The sequence below is a fragment of the Microtus pennsylvanicus genome, chromosome 2 (assembly GCF_037038515.1).
Source record: "Microtus pennsylvanicus isolate mMicPen1 chromosome 2, mMicPen1.hap1, whole genome shotgun sequence".
In the NCBI taxonomy this organism is placed as follows: Eukaryota; Metazoa; Chordata; class Mammalia; order Rodentia; family Cricetidae; genus Microtus; species Microtus pennsylvanicus.
Window position 1 is genome coordinate 62743068 of NC_134580.1, and position 22724 is coordinate 62765791.

Consider the following 22724-nt stretch of genomic DNA (forward strand, 5'->3'; position numbering starts at 1 on the left):
ATGGCGGGCAAGGTGGATTGGAAATTTCGGTGAGAGAATCAATGTCCTATGCCAAAGGAATTAAAACAACAGAAATCACAGGCGACTCTTGTCTCTTGGAGTGAGCAACCAGAAGGTGGGGCGGGAAGTCCTTTATAGAGATGGGGTCCACTGGAATCTGGGAACCCGGGAGTCTCCAGCGCCTGTTCATTCTGAGCACTTTCAGTGTGCAGCCCTGAACTGGGCATGCAGGATACCCACCGAAAGGAACATGGTCTCTGCCTCTGTGCGTGATCCTACACAGAACCCGCCAGTTCTGCCTTCTCATTCTCCTTCCTTGGTTCCATCCATTGCCTATGGTCCAAACGTCAGAGCATAAGGCCCCAGGCGCAATGGCTCTGGAGACTTAGAACGAGTCTTTGGCTGCACACTCTATACATGCTGAAGCCTCCCACATTCGTATTGGCTGTGTGGACCCCTTCTGACTCCAGACTGCAGATTCCTGCAGCCATGTGTATAATGGACGTGAACTTCTGTTTTATTTTGCCCGCTCCCCTCTGTGCCCCCACACCTTATAACCCGGGAACCCTAGCATCGAGCTGTATCTGGAATCCAGCGACCTGTCCCACCATTGCTGCTGTGAATGCTCCAATTCCAGCCAGCACAGCCTGTGGCTGGGCCACTGCAAGGCCTTCCTCATGGGTCTCCCTCAGGGTTCTCCGTTGTGAGCTTGTCTTAGCCCCGAAGCCACAGCAGTGGAAACAAAGCACTCCTTCACTCCTCTAGCTCGAGGTCAAGCCCTTGCACAGATGATGTGATCCCTCGTGGCCCTGTCGGCCTCATCTTCTCATCCTCTCATGCCCTGTGCTCTGCCATATTCTGTGTCACGCCAAGTGTGCCCCTAGTTCAGTTTAGCCGTTCTCTGACCTCTTCGTGGCTCTGCTCTGGTCCATGGTACTTTCTCGACGGGGCCTTCTCTGGCTTCTTAGTCAGAACTCCGGCTCATCTGGCACTCGCCTCCCGTCCTCTTTACCTTCTCCGTGGCACGCGTCTACTCAACATTTCACTTCCTGTTTTCATTTCCTATATTACCGTTCTTGTTTCCTGTATATCTCTTGCCACTGGTTAGAAACACCATTTAGGGAGGACCTCCGCCTGCCTGGCCCCCGTGGGTCCTCAGAACTTTCTCCAACACACACTTAGTGCCTATTTGTGACATAAAGGGGCCACTAGGAGACTGCTCTTCTCGTCCTCTTCCTTCTGACGTCTTATGAAATGGTTATGATTTCTGCATGTGCTTTGTTCATAATATAATAAAGGGCAGAATGAAAAAGCCAATGCCCAGACACCCATGGCTGGCTTCTCAGAGAGCTGTGGGACTTAGATCGGGCCAATCAGTGTTTCTGAGTTCTAATCTCTTTGCTAATAAAATGGAGAAAGTCTACCCTGCCGGTCACACAGTAAACGTGAACGTTCAGTAAAATAGCGTATGAAGGGTAATTGTCTTACTCTTGTATTTTCCTGAAACAATATCTGAGGCTGTATTCACAAGAAAGCCAGTTTATTTATTTCGCAGTTTTGGAGGTAGAAAGGCTATGGTAGGTGGCTCTGCCTGTTGAGCTCTGGTAGGGCCTTTGAGTCATGTCACAGCATGGTAGGTATCATCATGCCAGAGGCACCGATGACACTGAGAGAGGTCACATGGAAAAACAGAAAGCAGGAAGCTGGGCAGGGGCAAGCCTGCCCCTTCTGTAATAACCTATTTTCTCAAGAGCTGATGCAAGGGACTTATCCCTCCCTGCAAGGCAGCATTACATCAACTGTGATAGAGGAACCCCACAACCTACCTACCTTCCACCAGGCCTCGCCTCTTAGTGACTCTGCTGTCTCAGCACCGCTGGGAACCAACCTGCAGCACACCAGGCTATGGTGTTACAACAAAACCATTCCTAACTCAACACCAGACCTTTCTATATGCAATGCCTCACCGCATCCTCACGTCAGGAGAGCAGAATGTGAACCTGCAATAAACTCATTTCACCAAGGTGCACTCCCGAATCATTTCCTCAACAATTAAACAACAGAGCTAGCCTTTGAACCCAAGCGTTTTCTTTTTTAAAAAAATCTTATTTATGTGTGTGTATGTTCGTGCAAGGGCAGGTGTGCTGCATGGTAGATCTCCTGGGGATAGGAGTTACAGGGGCTGTGAGCCTCCCAGTGTGGGAATGTGGGTGATGGGGACTGAACTCAGGTCCTCTGTAAGGGCAGTGCATACTCCTTCCTGATGAACTATCTCCGGCTCCTGAATCCCTGCACTCTCCTCTGTCCTGTTATGTCCAATAGCACAAAATCAGCTAATGACTGTGAAGCAATGAAGATCTGACCCAGGGCTCAACTTCTGTTTCTGTACTAGTTTCTTCCTGACCATTAACTAATGCAGTATTTCCCTGGAGTTATTCTCCATGCCCTTCATCTATTCAAATAGGCATACACTCCTGTTTTCCAAAAGAAAACCCCCAGACCTTCCTCCCCTCTACCCAAAGAATGAAAGTCTATCACAGGTCTACTCATGAATGAAACCTATCAATCACAGGTCTACTCATGATTGAAACCTATCACAGGTCTCCAGGTCTACCCATGAATGAAAGCCTATCACAGGTCTACCCATGAATGAAAGTCTCACAGGTCTACCCATGATTGAAAGTCTATCACAGGTTTACACATGAATGAAAGTCTCACAGGTCTACCCATGAATGAAAGCCTATCCCAGGTCAAGGCTTCTGGTTTCTTTCTGGCCAAGCAAATGCAGATGGTGTCATTGAGTTCAGTCGAGAAATTGTTGACAGCTCCAGAAACAAACCCTGGATGGAGCTGCAAACGCCAGCCTCCCAGATGACTTAGTTTATGCTCCTCTCTGTGTTTGTGTTACAGTCTTTCTGTGCTAATGAGACTGTGAATGTGGTTTAATTAATGTTTACTGAAAAATAGCTGCACACAGATCAGCCTTCCGAGAGAGTTAGTCAGGATGTTGAGGCAATGTTGTTCCCTGTACAAAACAGCTAATAAGTGAGAAGTACTTTATAAGGCTGGGAAAGGACCGGAAGTTGGCTTTGAAGAAGCAGAGCTTTGTTTCCACGGGAAAAGAAGTCACTCCTTAGACAGGTAGATTTAAACATTAAAATAGTAACCCCCCCCCCCATTTCCTCAGGCACCAGATGATTTGCAGATAACAGACCTGTAATGGTGGCGATCTGATTGGAAACACGGCAGCCATCTGATTGGATGGATACCATACCAAAGAGCTGAATCCACAGAACTCCTGAAAGGAGAACTTGAAATCGCTTGCAAATTCCAAATCCCACCAAACGTGTTGGCTGTCTGCAAACCTATGCATTATGTATCAACTCCTGTTTCTGAATTCTGGCCACAGGCAAATTGCCAACATAACAACTAAATGAGGGTTTTAAAATTCTAATACAAGCGAGCCTCTATCTTAGGGAGGATTCTTACTTCCAGGAGAGGGAAGTGAACATTATAGGGATGTTCAGTTTATAAATCCAATCTGTGCTTCATTTGTAAGTTAATTTTTTTTCCCTCTGTATAAGTGGGTTTCGCTCAACCTCACATTCACAGGGACCTCTAAATGAGGTCTCCCTGCAGCTGTCGCTCACGCTAATAGCAGGAAAGTCCGCCTCATCGCCTCAACCCCTCACAGGTTGCCTCATGGGAGTCAAGCAGAGCCAGGGTCCAGCTGCATGGCAGAACTCAGATTCTAAAAGGTGCGAGACTGAGTACCAGAGCTAGATGAGGGGACAGGCTTCATCGTTTCCCCCGCACAGCAGGTCACCATTAACAAAGGTGTGTGTTGCAAAATAACCAGCGAAGAAGAAGCTTTGAAGATGTTTGAGATGATAATATGCTAATTAGCCTGCTCTGGCCATCACACTGGGCACACGGCTATAGAAACATCGCATTGTAAGCCACATATATATAATAACTATGAGTCAATTACAGAGACAATAAAACCAACCAGTCGGGCGATTCCTAAGGATCCTAAGGTTTCCCCATCTATGGATGTTAGAAAGGTTTGAGCCCTGGGAGTTGCAAACACTGCCCTTGTAGGAATTTCTTCCGAGTAAGGGCCTCAGACAGTTCAGTACCAGAGGCCCTGAGACCAAGCTGCCGCTCTAACCACTGGGTGGTTTCTAGTGTGACCAAGAGCATGGGAAAGCCAGTTGCCTCCTGACAATGCCTCCTCTTCCAGGATGATCCTGCGTGTCCATCTGCTAATAAGTCATCTTTCTGTCTACCAGCAATGTTTTTTCCCACTTGTTCCTTTGGCCTTAGTTCACAATAGGCCCAGTGGGATGAGCCCCAGTGAAGCAAAGCCAGCACCTCCCAGTATAATCTGCTGCAGGGCAGACAGTGTGTGTGTGGGGGGGGGGGGAGGTGATAAATATTCCAACGTGGGAAATCAGTCAGAATTAAGATTGGGCTGTATTGTCCTCAGGTCACCTGGAAATGCAAGGGCGCAGACTCTTCTATGACAAAGGGTGTATTTTGACTACAGTCCTAGCTAGTGTTAATGGTCACCATGACAAAGTCTCTAGTCAATTTTGAGAGGAATTGCCTAGTAGATCAGATTGGCCTGTGTGTGTATCTCTAGAGGATTGCCTCAATTGTTAGTTGATACAGGAGGCCCCAGACCAAATACATCTCGCCTACTCAGCATCCAGGCATCCCAGCCCACTGTAGAACAAAACTCTCAGCTGTGGGTCAGGACTGCACATGAGATCCCTCAAGGGGATGGGTAGCATGCGAACACGTGGCATCATGTAAAAGGCTTCTCGTACCAAAGATTAATTCAAGGACTGGAGCGCTGGCTCAGGCGTTATAGCACTAGCTGTTCTTGCAGAGGACCACAGTTCAGTTCCCAGCCCCCACATGTCAGCTCACAATCGTCCACAATTCCAGTTCCAGAGGGTCCAATGCCCTCTTCTGACCTCCTTAGGCACCAGGCCCACACAGATACACATTGTGCAGGCAAAATTTTCAAACACATAAATCTAATGTAATTTTTAACTCTAGTCAAACATATAATGAATCCGAGATGTTTCCGGCGGAGCTTATGTGAGTTGCGCCGTGGAATGTCACTGCAACATTGGCTCAGTGTGCACACTTTGCACCAAACAGCCCGCTGCCACACCACACAGCCCGCTGCCACACCACACAAGGCCAGTGATGTCTGCCTGAAATAGCACAGCTGGATTCAAGTCTCCTTCATGTTGGTGTCTACTCTGTACACAAAGGCTTCCATTCTGGTGAAAGCAGACAGGTTTAATCACAGACAACAAAGATGCTTCATATCTTCCTTCTGCCTACCTTCCTCATATTTGTCTGGAATCAGTGTATCTCTGGGTTAGACTGTGTGAGGCAAACAAGCACACCCCTCTCATTAGTAGCTAATTCTGCTGTTACCTTTAGCAACTGGGAAATGTTTATAAAAGAATTGTTTTCAAATGTCTGGCTTTTTATAAGTAAGTGTTTCATCTGCATATCTGAAGAGCCGCAGTGGAAGGCCCGCTGGAGAGTATCCGCAGCTTCCTCGTGGACAGTGCCGCCCACGGAGCAGAGGCGCAACCGTGCCATGCGGTTGGGAGAGCACGGAACCAGATATCACTGGTCTGGGTGATGCCCAAAACTAAAAATTCACAAAAGTACAATTCTGCTGGATATGAATCACTTTTGTACCATTGTCAAGTTGAAAAAATAATCTGGGAACTAGGTTTAATAACATATTTAAATATGTCCACACACACACAGTGTGGAAGCACTCACACCGAAATACTAGCTGCGTTTGTCTCAGCGACTCGGGTTTGAAGATGCTGCTGCTTTGTTCCGTGCAACGCTGTGGTTATTTACTCTTTGGTTGTGGGCACGTGCCACTGTTAGGATAAGACGATACAAGGTTTTGTTCCCTAGGCCATAATCACAGGGTGGGAACAGCTTTCTGAAGCACCATCTTCACCATCTACACACCAAGTGGCCTGTAGTCTAACTGGAGCAGCAGAGGTTCACACTGGGTTTCCATTTTCCTTCTTCTTGCACTATGGCTTCCAGAAGTACACGAGTCACACTTTACATGGAAGCATACTGAGAATGAAACATGCTAAAATCTCTCTTTGTCTCTCTCTCCCTTCTTCCCTCTCCCTCTTCTATTCCTTTCGTTCTACTTAGAGAATTTGAAATTAGAACTCTTGCAAATTGATAAATTAAGAATGAATTGTCTGCATGCCTATCTGACCATCTCTTCACCCATCTGACCGACTATCCAACCATCCATCCATCCCTTTCTGGTTGGTTCTAGCTAACACAACTTTTCTGCATCTTTGACTTATTTTCTATCATTTTCTTTAGCTATCAGGCTAATATAGAGTTTGTTTTTCCCTCTCCCCAAGGAACAATCCCAGATGATCATATGACCCTAAAAGATAGCTCTAAAAACTATGATATGTATTTTCTTTCCTCTTTGCAGTTAAGTTCTTGCCACCAGGATGGGGAAACAGAACAGCAAACTGCGCCCTGAAGTCATGCAAGACTTGCTGGAAAGCACGGACTTCACTGAGCATGAGATCCAGGAGTGGTACAAGGGCTTCTTGAGAGACTGCCCCAGCGGACACTTATCAATGGAAGAGTTTAAGAAAATATACGGGAACTTTTTCCCTTATGGGGATGCTTCCAAATTTGCAGAGCACGTCTTCCGCACCTTCGATGCAAACGGAGACGGGACAATAGACTTTAGGGAGTTCATCATCGCCCTGAGCGTAACGTCGAGGGGCAAGCTGGAGCAGAAGCTCAAGTGGGCCTTCAGCATGTATGACCTGGATGGCAACGGTTACATCAGCAAGGCAGAGATGCTGGAGATTGTACAGGTAGGGCCCCTGGCCTGGCAGAGATAAGGGCATTTGTCACAAGACCCAGATGGGCCCTGGGAGAGCGCAGGTCTGTGTTTATAAGATGGTGTGTTGCCAGGACAGTTAATATGGTTCACTTAGTGGTTCTGAAAATTTTGAATTTGCATGCAACAGACATTACATAAAAATCTAAGTTGGTTGGAATGTCTTGAAAACTTAGGAGCTCCAGCTACACTGCCTACACATTCTTAACTGTCAGTGGTCACCACACTGCGGAGGGACGGGGCTCTTCTGTTGGCCACCCTTGGTACAATCCCCCCATTGATCAGCTACAACTGCCTGCCCAGACTTGGAGTTTGGGGTCTTGTCTTCCAAAGTTGTGTCAGCCCCGAGTTGGGTGCCCACCTGCATTTTACAGGGACTAACTCTGTGGCTTTGATCTCTTGGCCAGGAGAAGCGTCTTCACCTGTAAAACAGAACTGTCATGTCATGGGGTTAAGATTAGAGATGATTCTCCATGTCACTGTTCTGTTGCTGTGAAGAGCCCCCATGACCAAGGCAACTCTTACAAAAGAAAGCATTTAGTTGGGGGCTTGCTTACCAATTTGGGAGGTTAATTCATGGTCATCATGACAGGAAGCAGACAGGAAGGCACTGGAGCAGTAGCTGAGAACCTTACATCTTGATCCAAAGGCAGAGAGAGAGACTGGGCCTGGTGTTGGCTTTTGAAACCTCAGAGCTCACCCCCAGTGACACACCTACTCCAACAAGGTCACACCTCCTAAACCTTTCTAAACAGCTCCACTATGTGTAGACCAAGCTTTCAAACATGAACCTATGGATACTGTTGTCATCCAAACCACCACCCCTGCCTAGCCCAGGGCCAGCCACATAGAAAAGACGGTTGTCATTAATTTGCAGGTTTGTAGACTCTTAAACAAGAGCAGGGGCTGGACTCGAAGCTTTGCCCCATCAGAGGTACAAATAGATCACCATTTTCCTAGGAGACAGTGCATCTGGCCTCCCCCAACCACCCCTCCCGGGACTGGCTGGTGGGACGGTGGCAGTTGCAGAGTGCTAAGCAGTGGGTGGGACCCAGAGACAAGCCTGAGGAGGAGGTCAGGAGGGCTTCAGTGGCAGGTGGTATTAAGGACTAGGTGGATGGCCAAACCATTGCGGTCCAGGCAGGTGAGGGGAGCACAGGGAGGTAGCATACATCAGCAGAGAGCAGGGTTTCTTAGAGGGCTCAGTTCAGAGGTCCTATTCCCCTGGGGACAGCTGGACAGATGTCCTACTTAGATAGAGTGGCTGCCCTGGGAAAATGGTGGAGCGTTGAATGGGAAGGGGTGTAACAAGGGAAGAGTGCAGCTAGCTGGCGGAGAACCTCAGGGACCATGACAATGGAAACCAGACAGAGCTGAAAAGACTAATTTAGAGCTGTGACTGAACCTGAACCTGGCAGCAAGAACAAAGGGTGGAGCCTGCAGGGGCGTTAAAGGGACAGCACAAGCATTGGGAAGATGCGGGACCAGGGGTCTCCAGGACACCACCTCCCCCAGCAATGTCTCCCAGCTCTGCTAAGCACTTCTCTTTTCTGACTGTTCACTAGTAACTGTCCCTTCACCAGAGGGTAATGAAATTAAAAAGTTAGATCAAAATAATCCCTTAGTGATGTAGATCTTAGCAGAAATAAAGGTTGTCTGTCCTTCCCTGCGAGGGTGGACATCAAATGTAAAAGATGGGCAGATAAAGGGCTTGAGAGATAGGTCAGCAGTTAAGAAGAGCTGCTTATTCCTCCAGAAGACCTGGGTTCAATTCCCAGCACACATGGCAGTTGACAACCATCTGTAACTCTACAATAAAATAAAAATATTAAGAGAAAGTTATTCATTATTTCATCCTACTCACTACTGAAAATTTTTAAATGACATATTTCCTGACTCTTTCACTGCTTTAAAAATTCAATTAATTCTATAAAGTATATGTAATTTTCTATCTTGCCATTTCACCAACCAAAAAACACAAGTATTGGTGTGTTTATAAAAATGTCATAAAAAGGGGTTGGAGAGATGGCTCAGAGGTTAAGAGCACTGCCTGATCTTTCAAAGGTCCAGAGTTCAATTCTAACACCCATATGGTGGTTCACAACCATCTATAATGAGATCTGGTGTGTGCAGGCATACATGCAGGTAGAACACTGGATACATAATAAATAAATAAGTAGTTTTAAAAGTCATAGAAATGTTTAATAAATATAGGCAATGACTACATAATAATCCAACAGTATATTATAATTACTTAATTTTTTTACTGCTGGATATTTAGGCTACTTCCACTTTTCACTTTTAGACAAAATAGTTCATCTTTTAAAAATAAAATAAATCAATAAAGTTTTTATTTGTAGGATAATTTTCTTGGCCTGGAATCCTGTAGTATGAGGAGTGAGGCCCCTTTTGTTCCATCCCACTCAGCTAGCTTACACCCGTAGTAGGAGGGCATGGGCCGCATCCCGCAGCCCGGCCTGCTTAACCCCAAAATAACAAAGAAATTGTATTAATTTAATTGCTGCCTGGCCCATTATATCTAGCCTCTTCTTGGCTAACTCTCACATTTTGATGTAACCCATTTCCATTAATCTGTGTATAACCATGAGGTCGTGGCTTACCGGGAAAGTTTCAGCATCTCTGACCTGCCGACTTCATGGCAGCTCTCCCTGTCTGCCTTCCTCCTCCCAGCATTCAGTTCTGCTGTTTTCCTGCCTATCTAAGTACTGTCCTATCAAAAGGCCAAGGCAGTTTCTTTATTTAACCAATGAAAGCAACACAAAATACAGAAGGACCTCCTACACCAGAATCCCAATAACTGGGTCAAAGGGCATGGACACTTCTAAGATGTCTTGATACATTCTGTCAGGGTATTTTTCCTAATGCCTCCTCAAGCATATATAGAACATCTCCATAGTATTTTACAGTTTCCAAAGTTATTCATTGTGCTAGAGAGAGAACTCACCCCCAGTTACCTGAAGACATCACCAACAGGCCTCATCTCATGAAGATTCTGCCTCCTTCCCGTATGGCCACAGACACAGGACCAAACCTTTGCATACTGGGCTCTGGGCACATAGGATCCAGCTGTAGCTTGCATCCTTATTAGGCTTTTTTGGCTGTTGTGATTTGTTTTCTTATTTGGTGCTGAGAGGAGGACAAGGTGCTTCGTGAGCACAAGGCAGTCACACTCAGTAAACTGCACCTTAGCTCTTACTTCACAGGGTTTGCCTTTCCCGGCTTGGAGGGCTGGGCTCCACCCCTGCAAGGGCACAGAGGGCTGAGCTGGTCCTCATTTTGGACAAAATTTCTTCCTAAGTGGAGTCTGGACTAGAAATGCCCGTGAGTCGGTGTTGTCCCTGACATTGTTTGACCAGTTTTCCTGGGTTTTGTGGCTGCTGCTGCTGAACTTGTAAATGCCAAGACAGGAAGGAACCGTCAAAGATGTGATCTTTGGGAAAAGGAGACACAGCTGTGCTCCCTCCTCTGTTGACCACAGCTTGGCAGGGACCCTGGCAAGGGGAGCAGTGTTCGGAAAAGATGTTGTCCCTGTGCCTTGGAGTGCAGTTTGGAAGAGAAAGTGAGAAAACTGCAGGACAAGCAGAGGATGCCAGCAGACCTGAACCCTGGGGGTGAGGCGGAGGCAGAGTCGGGGGTTCCACCCTGTTTCCTAGGGAACACAAAGCCTGGTAAATCCCGAGGTGTGCTGAGCCTGCCACAGGCAGCTCCTCATTGTAGAGTGCCCCAAGCCACTGCCAGGCCTCCGTGAGTGTCCAGACCTAAACTCTAAGAACACGCATGGCCTCCAAACATGCCTGCGTGACTATGAGGGTCTTAAGAAGCCTGCCAATGGAAGACTCAGATGCCCTCAACCATTTTATACGACCCATATCCTAATGGTTAATATTTATGATTGCAAATACCACAGGGCACCCTGAAGTGACTTCAGATCATCAAAGAGATTAAATTAGATGTCAAACCATTTTCATACCAGGGGCTGCTTTGCCAGCTAAGAATTCACGCATCCACTTCATTCTTATGCTAATCCCCACTCTCAATTATTCCTGATGAATTGGAGTCCTGTGTTGGATCTCACCGAGCCTTACATTCTGATTTTTCTTTTCTTTTGTTCCCTCCCCCTTTGAAGGCCCTGGCGCTGTCACAGGAAGCCCCGTGTGGGGATGCTCTTGGCTTTGCCCTAGCTAGTCGGCACCATTTAGGAAAACACTCATTTGGTTAGTCACTGCTGCGGCTCAGGGCCGAGATTGGCTAAACAGCTGTTAGGAAGCAGGAAGGTGGGACCAGCTGTGGCCCGGGAGCACCCTAAACAAACTCAGAGTCTGAGTTTGAAAGTCACACGCTCTGACAGCAGTTTCCTAGCTGAGTCCTCCTGCCTCCCTTCAAGACTTAGCAATTCAAGCCATTTAGTGGGGGGAGGCGCAGATTTAGGATGAGCTGCAAACACTAACGACGGGGCCAGGATGTAGACCAGGAGGAAAATGAGCACTTGGGCTTTGCATGGATGGGGAGAGAGAGAGATGTCATTCAGAAATCAATCCTCCATTCGTTGTACTCAGATATTGCCTGTGGCTTGGTATCGGTAGTCACGTCACGGCGTTTGTGACAAAAGAAAACAGCAAACTAGAATTCATTTCTATTTCCTGATATCGGTGGGAAAGGCTAGATGCGCCACACGGTCTAGATTCAGTGTGCTGCTGAAGCAGGCTGAATTAGCCTCCTACAGCAGCTACTGTAAGGAGCATCCAGCCTCAGTCTGGCCTCAGCTTCACTGCACTAAAATTAAGGTGTCCTGAGAGCCAGAGCCATTTGGAGGGGAGATTTCTTCTCTTCCTCAGTTTCTAGAAGATGCTTACATTCCCAGATATGTGTCCCTGCTCATTCACTGTCAGAGTCAGCTGCGGCAGACTCACACTGCTGGACCGTGACTCCGCTTCTCTCTCCCATTGCATGCACTCGTTCATGCAGCTATGAATATTAATCACCTGCTCCTTATGTCTTGCTGGGGCCATGCGTGGGATCTAAAGGCACACTCTCTCATCTCCATATCTGAGATTCAACTTGTTTTGTGAAATCTCCTTTCTATCTAAGGTCAGACGGCTCTAGGTTCCAAGGGTTAGGACGTGGCCATACGTGGGGGATTATTGTTCCGTCTCCCACATATGCTGGGTGTAACTGTGGCTCTCTTTTATAGAAAACTATTAGTTCTCACTATTTTGGTGTACCATCATCGGGATAAACACGCAAAATCATCTGTGAATTTGGTTAGAGCATTAAATGAACTTTTTTTTTAACATTTTTGAGCTTATTTCCTTTTAGTGACAAATTTAGGATCATGATTTTGGACTGGTTTTGATTATTGCGCTGAAGTTCTTTCTTGGAGTCTCAAGGCATTGTTTCAACTTTGATCTTTCCTCCATTGTGCACTAGATTCTTTCCTCTTGATGGGAACACAGTCTGCCAGTGACTTTATGAGGAAGAAGAATCTTTTCTGCCCTTCATAGTTCCAGCTCCCTGCCCTGCTGGGGACAGTCTGAATGCCCACACACCTGTCATAGCACAGGCTGAGTCTAAGGAAGGGGCCAAGTAACAGTTGAGAGGCACCAGCAAATCTCCCGTGGGTGCCTAGAACTTCTCGGAGCGGTGGGAGACAGAAGCAACCCCTGGGGGATGATAGGCACGCATCATTCAGTATAAGAGATGGGGCTACCCTTGCCTCCCTTCTGTTCTTTCTCAGGAAGTCAGTAAGCAAGAGTCTTGCAAGGACAACAGCAGCAGGCTGTCACCGGTGAGATGTACAGGTACTGCCCCACAGCAGCCTTACAACTGAATGCGAGTGACAAGCTAGGCAAAAGTCACCTTACCCAAAGGAGAGATGCGGAGCAGGGCTCCTGAGTGAAGCGGGCTGATGGTGGGATGCACAAACCATTTAGTGTCTTCTGGAGTGAGTGTGGAATGCTTTTTGTTTATCAGAACTTTGGTCTGTCGACCTGTGGTTTTCCCCAGCATTGGGATATTATTTTAGTAATGATGCTTTTGAATCTCTTTCTGAGTTTCGCTCTCTCTTGGCTCGTTCAGTCTCTGTGTATGGACTCCACAGCCCAGAGGCCACATACCACCTACCAGCGTCCTGCTGTGTTGCAGATGTTACGTTTTCTCCCTTTCTGTCTTGGGTGGCTTCCCCTCATGTCTGCACCAGTTCTTTCTACCGGAAGGTCTAGTTTGCCATCAATCTCTCTCTGTGTATTTTCCACCTCGAACGTTGCAGCTTTCGTTGCCAGGAGTTTGATCTAGGGCTCCTTTGTGTCTTCCCCTGTCTATTTTGGGGACACGGCAGCACGGTTTCTGTAACTGTCTCGATGGCCTCTGCTAATTATAACATCCATGTCAGTTCTAGGCCACTTGACGGATCCCTTCCTCCCCCTGAGTGCTATGGTGGCAGTTTCCTCACACGCCTGCTACATTTTTATTGGGCACGAGACATTGTGAGATTTTTTTTTTAATATTTTTTTAAATATAAATATCCCTATGCTTTGTTCTGAGATGTAGCTAAGTTGCTTGGAAACAGCTTCAACTTTCCAGACCTTGCTTTTAAAATTTGATAGGTGACGCAGAGCAGGGTCATCTATGACTAATTCCCCACTACTGAGGTAAGGCCTTTCAAAGCAGGCAGGCCCACACAAATCAGGAGGTTTTCCATGGATGGGAAAAACAGACTTTCTTCTTGACCTCGGACCAGGCGCTCTCCCACTCACCCTTTCATCTGGTTCTTTCCACCCAGTCTTTGGCCGCTCTCCGTCTGCACAGGACTCAGCTGGATATCCAGAGGGACTGATGGCTGCTCTCTGGGGTTCTCTGTGTGGCTGGACACCCAACGGGACTGATGGTTGCTCTCTGGGGTTCTCTCTGTGTGTCTCTCTCCTTTATTGTAACCTGTCCTGAAACACTAAGCACTTTGGTCTGCCCCGCATTTTCATTCTGTTCACCTACCAGCAAGTCTATCAAGCTCCATGTAAGTCCCTTCCTGCAGCTGTCGTCAGACACTGCCACAGCATCGCGATGGCTGCCCAGGACTTGCTTACCTCTTCTGTTTCTAGTTTCTCAGGAATCACTGTCCTTAGCTGCCTAATTTACAGGTTCTGTGTGCACTGTCTTTTTAAGAGTAAATGTACTCTGCAACCATGTCATGCGTGTGTGTAATCCATCCTGATTACTCTCACCCGTCAACTTTCTCCTACGTCCTTCCCATTCTCACACACCATGCAAGTTACTTTCCTTTTGTTCTGTGACCCGGTGAGTTTAACCAGTGCCATCGTGCTGCGACAGGTGTTGTCTTTGGGGTTTTGCTGTCGATGGATTTAGACAGGAGGGTAATCCGGTCCCTAAGCATCCTGGCTGTAAGCAGCGCACTCTGTTCTCATCTTAACATCCGTCCTGATCACCTGTCTCTGCCACCTGTGCTGTGAGTTCCCTGACCTGGACAATGTTTTCCTCTTCTAAATCTAAGGACATTGTGTCGTCCCTGTGCTTATCGTAAACCAACATTCATTTGTCAAATGAAGCGAGCACTAGGCTCCAAAGCATACAGAGATAGAGAAGCATCCTGAATGGAAGCCATGTAGATACCACCAGGAGGAGAAATTTCATGAAGACGCATCATGGATCGTGTATTGTTAGTCCCACCAGGTAGAAGAGGAGGAAGAACAGAGAACACTGGGAGAGGCAGCTAGCATCAGACTGAGTCTAGGCTCTGACAGAATCTTCTTGGGGTGCTAATTTTATCAATGCTTTGTAACAGAAGGACTGGCCAAATCAGTTTGGGAGATACTAGATAAAAGAGGACTCACTGGGTATCTTCAGTGTAGGAACTCGTAGGGCCTTTAACTGCGGTGGTCAAGCAGCATAAAGCAGGGTTTCCCACCCTGTTTGGTGATGGTTGGCCTGAGGGCATGTTGAAAGACATTTTTCTTAGAAAGAACGCTCCGGAAATGTACAGTTATCTGACATGCTTGTCCAGCCTGTGTGTGGGTAGCTTTAATTTTCATACACATACGTCTACAGATCATCCAATGTCCATTGCCCTTAAAATGAGTTTTTAAAAAAGGCATTGTGCTGGACCCCTTTGTTTTATTTTAATCTTGTTTTTGCATCCCTACTGCAGTTTCTTCCCCTCCGTCCTCTCTTCCCAGTCCCCTCCTTCCCTCGTTGTAAGAGGCTGCTTGTTTGTCCTAGTCACCCAGAACCAAATTAACCACACCGAAACTTTATTAATTAAATCACTGCTTGGTTCATTAGCTCTAGCTTCTTATTGGCTAACTCTTATATCTTATTATATCTTAATTTAACCCATTTCTGTAATCTGAATATTGCCACATGGCTGTGGCTTACTGGGTAAAGTTCCTGTGTCTGTCTCTGGTGGGCTACATGGCTTCCCTCTGACTCTGCCTTCTTTCTCCCAGCATTCAGTTTAGTTTTCCCTTCATACCCTATTCTACCCTGCACAGGCCTAAGACAGTTTCTTTATTAACCAATGGTATTCACAACTTATAGAGGGGAATCCCACATCATCCGCCCCCTCCCCAGCCTCTCTCCTCCCATACAATCCTCCTCCTCTGTTTCTCTTCCCTTAGACATCAGCCAGCTATGGCAGATCAAGTTGCAGTGAGACTGGGCACCCCCTCTTCTATTAAGAACGGATGATGCAATCTGGTAAGAGGAGAGGGTCCCCAAAGCAGGCAACGTAGTCAGAGACATCCCTGATCTCAACTGTTAGGAGCCCCGCAAGAAGACCAGACTACATTACTGTAACATATGTGCAGAGGACCTAGGTCAGTCCAATGTTGGCTCCCTGGTTGCTGGTTCAGTCTCTGTGAGCCCCTATGAACCAAGACTAACAGATTCTGTGAGTTGTCCTTGGCCCCTCTGACTCTGCAGGATTCTCTGAGCTCTACTAAATGTTTGACTGTGGGTCTCATCATCTGTTTCCACCAGTTGCTGGGTGAAGCCTCTTGGATGACAATTATGCTAGGTAACAATTTATGAGTATAGCAGAATATCACTAGGCATCATTTCATTGACTTTTTTCTTTTGGCTTGTCATATTTGGTTCTGTCCTGGGTCTCTGGGCTGTCCTGTCTCTGACCCTCCAGGCAGTGTCAGGATGAGTTCCCTCTATGTTATGGGTCTCACCTGATCCCTCCTGTTCCCATTCTTATACCCCCTGTCCAGAACCCTCCCCACATTCCCCCAGTTACATCTATGCTATTTCCTCTTCACAGTGAGATTACCCCTTGATCTTTCCTTGTTACTTAACCCCTCTGGGTCTGTAGATTTTAGCATGGTTCTCCTTTACAGCTAATATCCACTTAGGAGTGAGTGCATACCATGTTTGTCTTTCTGGATCTGGGTTACTTCACTCAGTATGATTTTTCTAGTTCCATGCATTTGCCAGTAAATTTCATGATGTCATTATTTTTAACAGCTGAATAATACCCATTACATAAATGTACCATATTTTCTTTCTCCATTCTTCTGGTGAGGGGGACATCTAGGTTGTTTCCAGCTTCTGGCTACTTAGAATAATGCCACTATGAACATAGTTGATGAAGTGTCCTTGCGGTATTGTGGAGCATCCTTTGGGTATATGCCCAGGCGTGGCATAGCTGCGTCTTGAGGTAGATCAATTCCCAAGTTTGCACTCCCGTCAGCAAAGAAGTGTTCTCCTTGCTCTATAGCTTTGCCAGTATAAGCTGTCACTTGTGTTTTTGATGTTAGCCTTCTTGACAGATGCAAGATGAAATCTCAGAGTCATTTTGATTTTGCATTTCCCCAGTGGCTAAGAATGTTAAACATTTCTTTAAGTGATTCTCGGCCATTTGAGATTCTTCTATTGTGAATTCTCTGTTTGGATCTGTGTCCCATTTTAATTGGATTATTTAGTTTGTTGATGTCTAGTTTCTTGAATTCTTTATATATTTTGGAGATCAGTCCTCTGTCATATGTGGCACTGATGAGGATCTTTTCCCATTCTGTAGACTGCCCTTTTCTCCTTTGCCTTACAGAAGCTTTCCAGTTTCTTGAGGTCCTATTTATTAATTGTTGGTCTCAATGCCTGCTCTATTGGTGTTTAAGTTCAGGAAGTTATCTCCTGAGCCAAGGCATTCAAAGCTATTCCCTACTTTCTCTTCTATCGGGTTCAGCGCATCTAGTTTTGTGTTGAGGTCTTTGATCCACTTGGACTTGAGTTTTGTGTAGGATGATGGATAGAGATCTATTTGTATTCTTCTACATGTTGACATCCAGTCAGACCAGCACCATTTGTTGAAGATGTTTCCTTTTTTCCATTGTATAGTTTTTTACTCTTTGTCAAAAATCGAGAGTCCATAGGTGTGTGGATTTACCTTTGGGTCTTCAATTTGATTCCATTGATCAACCTGTCTTTTTTTTTTAATTGCCAATACCATGTTGTTTTTACTACTATTTATCCATGGTACAGTTTGAAATCAGGGATGGTGATATCTCTGAAAGTTCTTTTATTGTACAAGATTGCTTTAGCTAGCCTTTTTTTTTTCATATGAAATTGAGTATTCTTTTAAGGTCCGTAAAGAATTGTGTTGGAATTTTGATGGGAATTATGTTGAATTTATTGATTGTTTTGGCAAAATGACCATTTTTACTATGTTAATCTTACCAATCCATGAACATGGAAGATCTTTTCATCTTCTAATATGTTTTCAACTTTTTTCCTCAAAGACTTGAAGTTCTTGTCATATAGGCCTGTTGTTTGAGTTTTCTGTCCCACCCAGTCCTTGTCCTGCCTGGTTTCTGTAGTTGTTAGGTCCCAAAGAAATCACACAGAGGTCTACATTAGTTATAAACTGATTGGCCCATTAGCTCAGGCTTCTTATTAACTCTTATAACTTATATTAGCCCATTCTTGTCCATGTTAACAGCTTGGTACCTTTCTCATCAAGGCAGTCATATCTTACTTGCTCAGTGGTTGGATCAGGACTGCAGCCTAGGACTTTCTTCTTTCCAGAATTCTCCTGTTCTCATTGACCAGCCTCTACTTCCTGTCTGGTTGTCCCGCCTACACTTCCTGCCTGGCTACAGACCATTGTCCCATACCATTTTCCCCTCTTAAAAAAAAAAAAAACCAAGAACTCTGAATCTAATATCCTTTGTTTAGCTTTTCTCCTGATCATTAGCCATAACAACTTGTAACCAACATTCTAAACAAAGGAAAATATCCATAGTTCATTTTTTGGGGGAATGTGGGCACAGTTTTCCAAACTACTTTCTGCTGGTTGGGGGCACTGATAATCTTATGGGGACCTAAAGAAAATTTAGAATTATGATCAAGTCCTGACTGGAGTATCCTGTGAGGCTGGTGTGGGACAATAGGCAGTGTATGAATCTGCGGCTTAGGATCTTTGAGGCTCTCAGGCTCACAAAGGATAAAACAGGCAAAGTGGATTCAGACCTTACCTTTAGCAGAAAAACTTCCAGGTTATTCTTTCCCAAGTACAGCTTCTATAGACGTATAAGATGAGATGTCTTCATTGAGAGGGGAGTGAGAGAGGCTAGTGAGATGGCTCACTGGTTCTGAACTCTGGCTGCTCCTCCAGAGGCTGCAGGTGGATTCCTAGCACCCGCATGCTGCTCACAGCAGCCTTTGACTCTAGTTCCAGGGACTGTCTTAATTCGGTTTTCATTGCTGTAAAGAGACACCATGACCACGACAACTCTTTTAAAGAAAACATTTGATTGGGGTGGCTCTCTTACAGTTCAGAGGTTCAGTCCATTAGCACCATGGTGGGGAGCATAGTGGCGTGCAGGCAGATGTGCTGGCTACAAACCTCAAAGCCCACCCCCACAGTGGCACACTTCCTCCAAGGCCATATCTACTCCAACAAAGCCACACCTCCTAATAGTGCCACTCTCTGAGATTATGGGAGCCAGTTTCATTCACACCATCACAGAATCTGACACCCTCTTCTGGCCTCCAGGCAAACATTCATGCACATAAGATTAAAATGCTTTAAATAACCACATACAAGGGAGGATTGAAATGCTGGTCTCTTTCCTTTACGGTACCTGAAATCCTCAGGAGAATTCCGTGAAGGATGCTGATTTAGTTAGCTTTCCAGGCAGACATGAGAAATGATTAGTACCATTCCAGACATGCAGACACTGGTTGTATTTCAAAACTATTAACAACAACAAAAAAGTTTTTCATAGTCTTTTATCCTGGCATATAAATCTTTACAAGCATGTCTTTATCCACAAACTATCGCGCTGCTCAGCTTCTTTGGTCTTCGTCTGCATCAGAGAGCCCCAAGGGGCTGGTTCTCTGAGGGAAGATCCTAAATTTTCTCAGCAAGAGAAGGTTTGGTTTCCTTCAGAGATAGTACCTTGATTCTTAGAATTGTGCCTGGCCTTAGTTGGTGCACAACCCTGTCATTCCATTGTGTTTTTTTACACTGATCCTAAGAGCTTGTTCCTTCAGAGAAGACGGAGGGAGGGAGGGAGCGAGGGAGGGAGGGAGGGAGGGAGGGAGGGAGGGAGGGAGGGAGAAAGTACCGCAAAGAAGCAGAAACCATCAAGCCAAGGTGAGGATCTCCCCGAGCCTACCAGGGAACAGCCCCAGCTGGCTTCTGACTGTGTCCCTAAGGGACCCTTCTAGGTTAATTAAAAACAGGCCGCCTTTGCCAGGCCTCTTACTGACACTGCTAAACATAAGATGGGAAAGTAGCCTGCTTCCTCAATGATTTAATCCCATTACATTTGGGGAAGAAGGTGCTAATAAAAGACGCGGTGTGGCTCCGAGCACTGCCTGGGGCCATGTCTTCTCTAGAGCCAGCTTCTCTATGCTCTAGTAGCCAGGTCTGGGGAAGAGAAAAGAGCATCAACTACATAGTAAACTGGGGCTGGGGAACAGTCCACGAATCCCATTGGTTAATTGGTGCCCAAAGAACGAATCTAACCTGATCACTGTAACAAAGATTTTGGAAAGGTCCGTCTTCTAACTGAAACCTCACCTTCGCGAGTCTGCACATCCCCAGCCCAGTCTCCGGCTCTGGTTACGGTCTTAGGAGGCTAGCTGGAGCCCTGGAGAGGGAGCTGTTTGTAGGTTGGCGGCATTTCTCAGAAACCAGTTCTACTTCTTTATCCTTACAGCCAAGGTGCAGGCTTCCTCTCCATCCTGCCTGGTGTTTGCTCCATCTTTCATGTCTGTCTCCACTGAAGTGGGAGTGTTAGCCATCAAAGTCCCAAGAAGGGGAATTTCATTAGCCCAGGCCTTTGAGGCCCAGAGTTCTTGAAAGATCAATGGGTTCTAACAGATTGCTAGGGCACTGAGGAGACAAGGGCTTTCAAGACAACTACTAAGACATTGCTGGGGTGCCTGTTCCCATCTACACAGTGATCCCTGAAAGGTGGGGCACTTTTGGGGTACAGTGTGGTATCCTCCAAGCTCCTTTCTAAAAGACGGGTGAGCTGTGGGAGAACCAAGCTGATCAAATGCTTCTCTTTTTAAAGCCTTATGCTTTCTCCATGTTTGCCTCCATTGTGGGCCCTTGGGGAGGCCTGCCCCAACCTCGTCATTGCAATCCTAACATCCCATCACGCCACAGTCACCTTTGCACGCTCCACAGCACTCTTACACTCATCCTGTGTGCCAGATATGCAAGGGCATCTGCCAGCTTTGGTTCATAGTAAAAACCCCAGAGGACGAAGGCAGAGCCAGGCCCAGCTCCTGGTGTGGTATACTCACACAGAAACCTTCTGGTGAATGAGTGAACTGGGTAAATGAATGGAACTGAGAACGGGGGGGTGGGGGGGGGAGATCAACTAAGGGCAGGGGAAAGTGTCTGCGGGACCTTCCAAATCTGTAAGTCCCTGCATTTGTCTGCGGTGTTGGCAGATAAGCATCGTGGGGGGGGGGGGGGGGGCTATTGGCAGCTGTTGGCAGATTCAGAACCTTTAGTGAGTTTTGCAGAATGTTAAACTTTATATATATACAAATGCGCGTTTACAGAGGCAGAGAGAAGTGGGAGGGAAAGGAAGGCAACGGAGGTTCTGAGGACAGAGAGGGACATTGCACAGAGAAGCATACTAGGAGGAAAGTGAGAGAAGGCAGCTAGGTGGGGACAGCCACTCTGGAACAAAATCTCTAAACCGATGCTACACAAGACCTTCCAGTAGCACCAGCGGTGGCCTGTTGAGCGGCTAGGTGTGACTGCCACAGTCACAGAAGGAGGGTGTCCTGGCCAACCACACTTTAGCATAAGTGGAATGAAATGATCCCAAATAGGCTACAATGGAGCCGTTTGTGCAGAAGAAGGCGATCCATCACCCACTGAGATGGAAGGGAAGGGGAACATGCCTGGCTTCCCGCAGGACGGTCACATACCCATCTATCCTAGTACTTGAGTCGGGGTTGGGGGCAGGCAGTCAAACTCTCAGATGAGAAAGGCGTGTGAATGAAGCCCCTGACCCAGGAAACCCAAACACATGACCAAGCTGGTGGGAACTGACAGCGACCTCAGGAGAACATCTCTCAAGATGCTCCTGGGACCAGTCACCAACACAGGCAAAGCAGCCTCAGCAGAGATACAAGCAGATCTGAAAGAGATCATAGTTCCTGGAAAACAAGCCCTTCCTTTGTTTATAAAATAGTCCTCAGCTGACACCTCTGCAAGTCCTGAGGTGGCCAAGGCCTGTCCTGGGAAGAAGCTGTGCTGCTGTAAACTGACGGGAGAGGGGGGCTGAGGTCCAGATACAATGTTGTTACTGCTGAGGTCAGATATGGCACTACTGTTGCTGCTCTGAGATTCCTGAGCTTATGAGAGCTCATAAAGATGCTTAGTGTGGTGTGTGTGGGTGGCGTGTGTGTGTGTGTAGTGTATTGTGGTATGTGTGTGCATGGTGTGGTGTAGTGTGTAGTATGTATGTGTATGTGTGTATGTATGTAGTGTGTATGTAGGTGTGTGTGTAGTGTGCTGTGGTGTGGGGGGGTGGTTTGATATGTGTGCATGGTGTTTGTGTAGTGTGTGTGGGTGGGTATTTTGTCAATGGTTTCATCTTGCATTAGTCTGGAGTTAACCAGAAAGCGTAGAGATCTCAGCTTCCCCACTTTAAACAATCGCTCCCTCTGTGGCCAGCAGCTCAGATAAAGTGTTACAGCCATAGCAGTGACACAGATGGAGGCCTGAGAGAGACGGCCGACTGGGTGCAGGGAAGGGTCACTATGCCCCTCTCACAAGCACCACTCAGATTTGAACCTAACCGTCGGGAACGCCTTGACGCATTTACCTCAGTGCAGGTAGCAGTTGTAGTCTTTGCCAGTTGGCAATGCCGAGAGCATCACTGGTGACAACGGGTTCTGCTGGCCTTGCTTCTGCGAGGGGCGACACATCCTGTCCTCTAGCAAAGCCTGGGGGCAGATGCAGCTCCCCCAGCACTGGCACTTGGTAAAGCTACCGTGGGTTTGCATGCTGCCACATCACCACCCTGTCGCTTCTGTCCCTAGGCAATCTACAAAATGGTGTCCTCTGTCATGAAAATGCCTGAAGATGAATCAACCCCAGAGAAAAGGACAGAGAAGATCTTCCGCCAGATGGACACCAACAGAGATGGTAGGAGGCTGGAGGGCTGGGCTTGGGCTGGGCTGCTGGTGGGGTCCGGGCAGGGCATCTCCACTAGAGGGACCTGACACAAGGTGCTCTGTGAGAGCCACCTGGCCTGGGCAGAAGGAGCAGAGCTGGGTG

General features: G+C 46.8%; 1 protein-coding gene across 8 annotated transcripts in view; it reads left to right on the forward strand.

Moving 5' to 3' along the window:
* Nucleotides 1–22724, forward strand: part of Ncald (neurocalcin delta) — a 346834-nt gene that overhangs the window by 318935 nt on the left and 5175 nt on the right. For all 8 annotated transcript variants that reach the window (XM_075961176.1, XM_075961171.1, XM_075961170.1 and 5 more), the window contains 2 exons: nt 6515–6911; nt 22487–22592. In XM_075961176.1, coding sequence (XP_075817291.1) covers nt 6534–6911; nt 22487–22592 — 484 coding nt within the window. In that variant the 5' untranslated portion in view covers nt 6515–6533. The remainder of the gene's footprint in view (nt 1–6514; nt 6912–22486; nt 22593–22724) is intronic.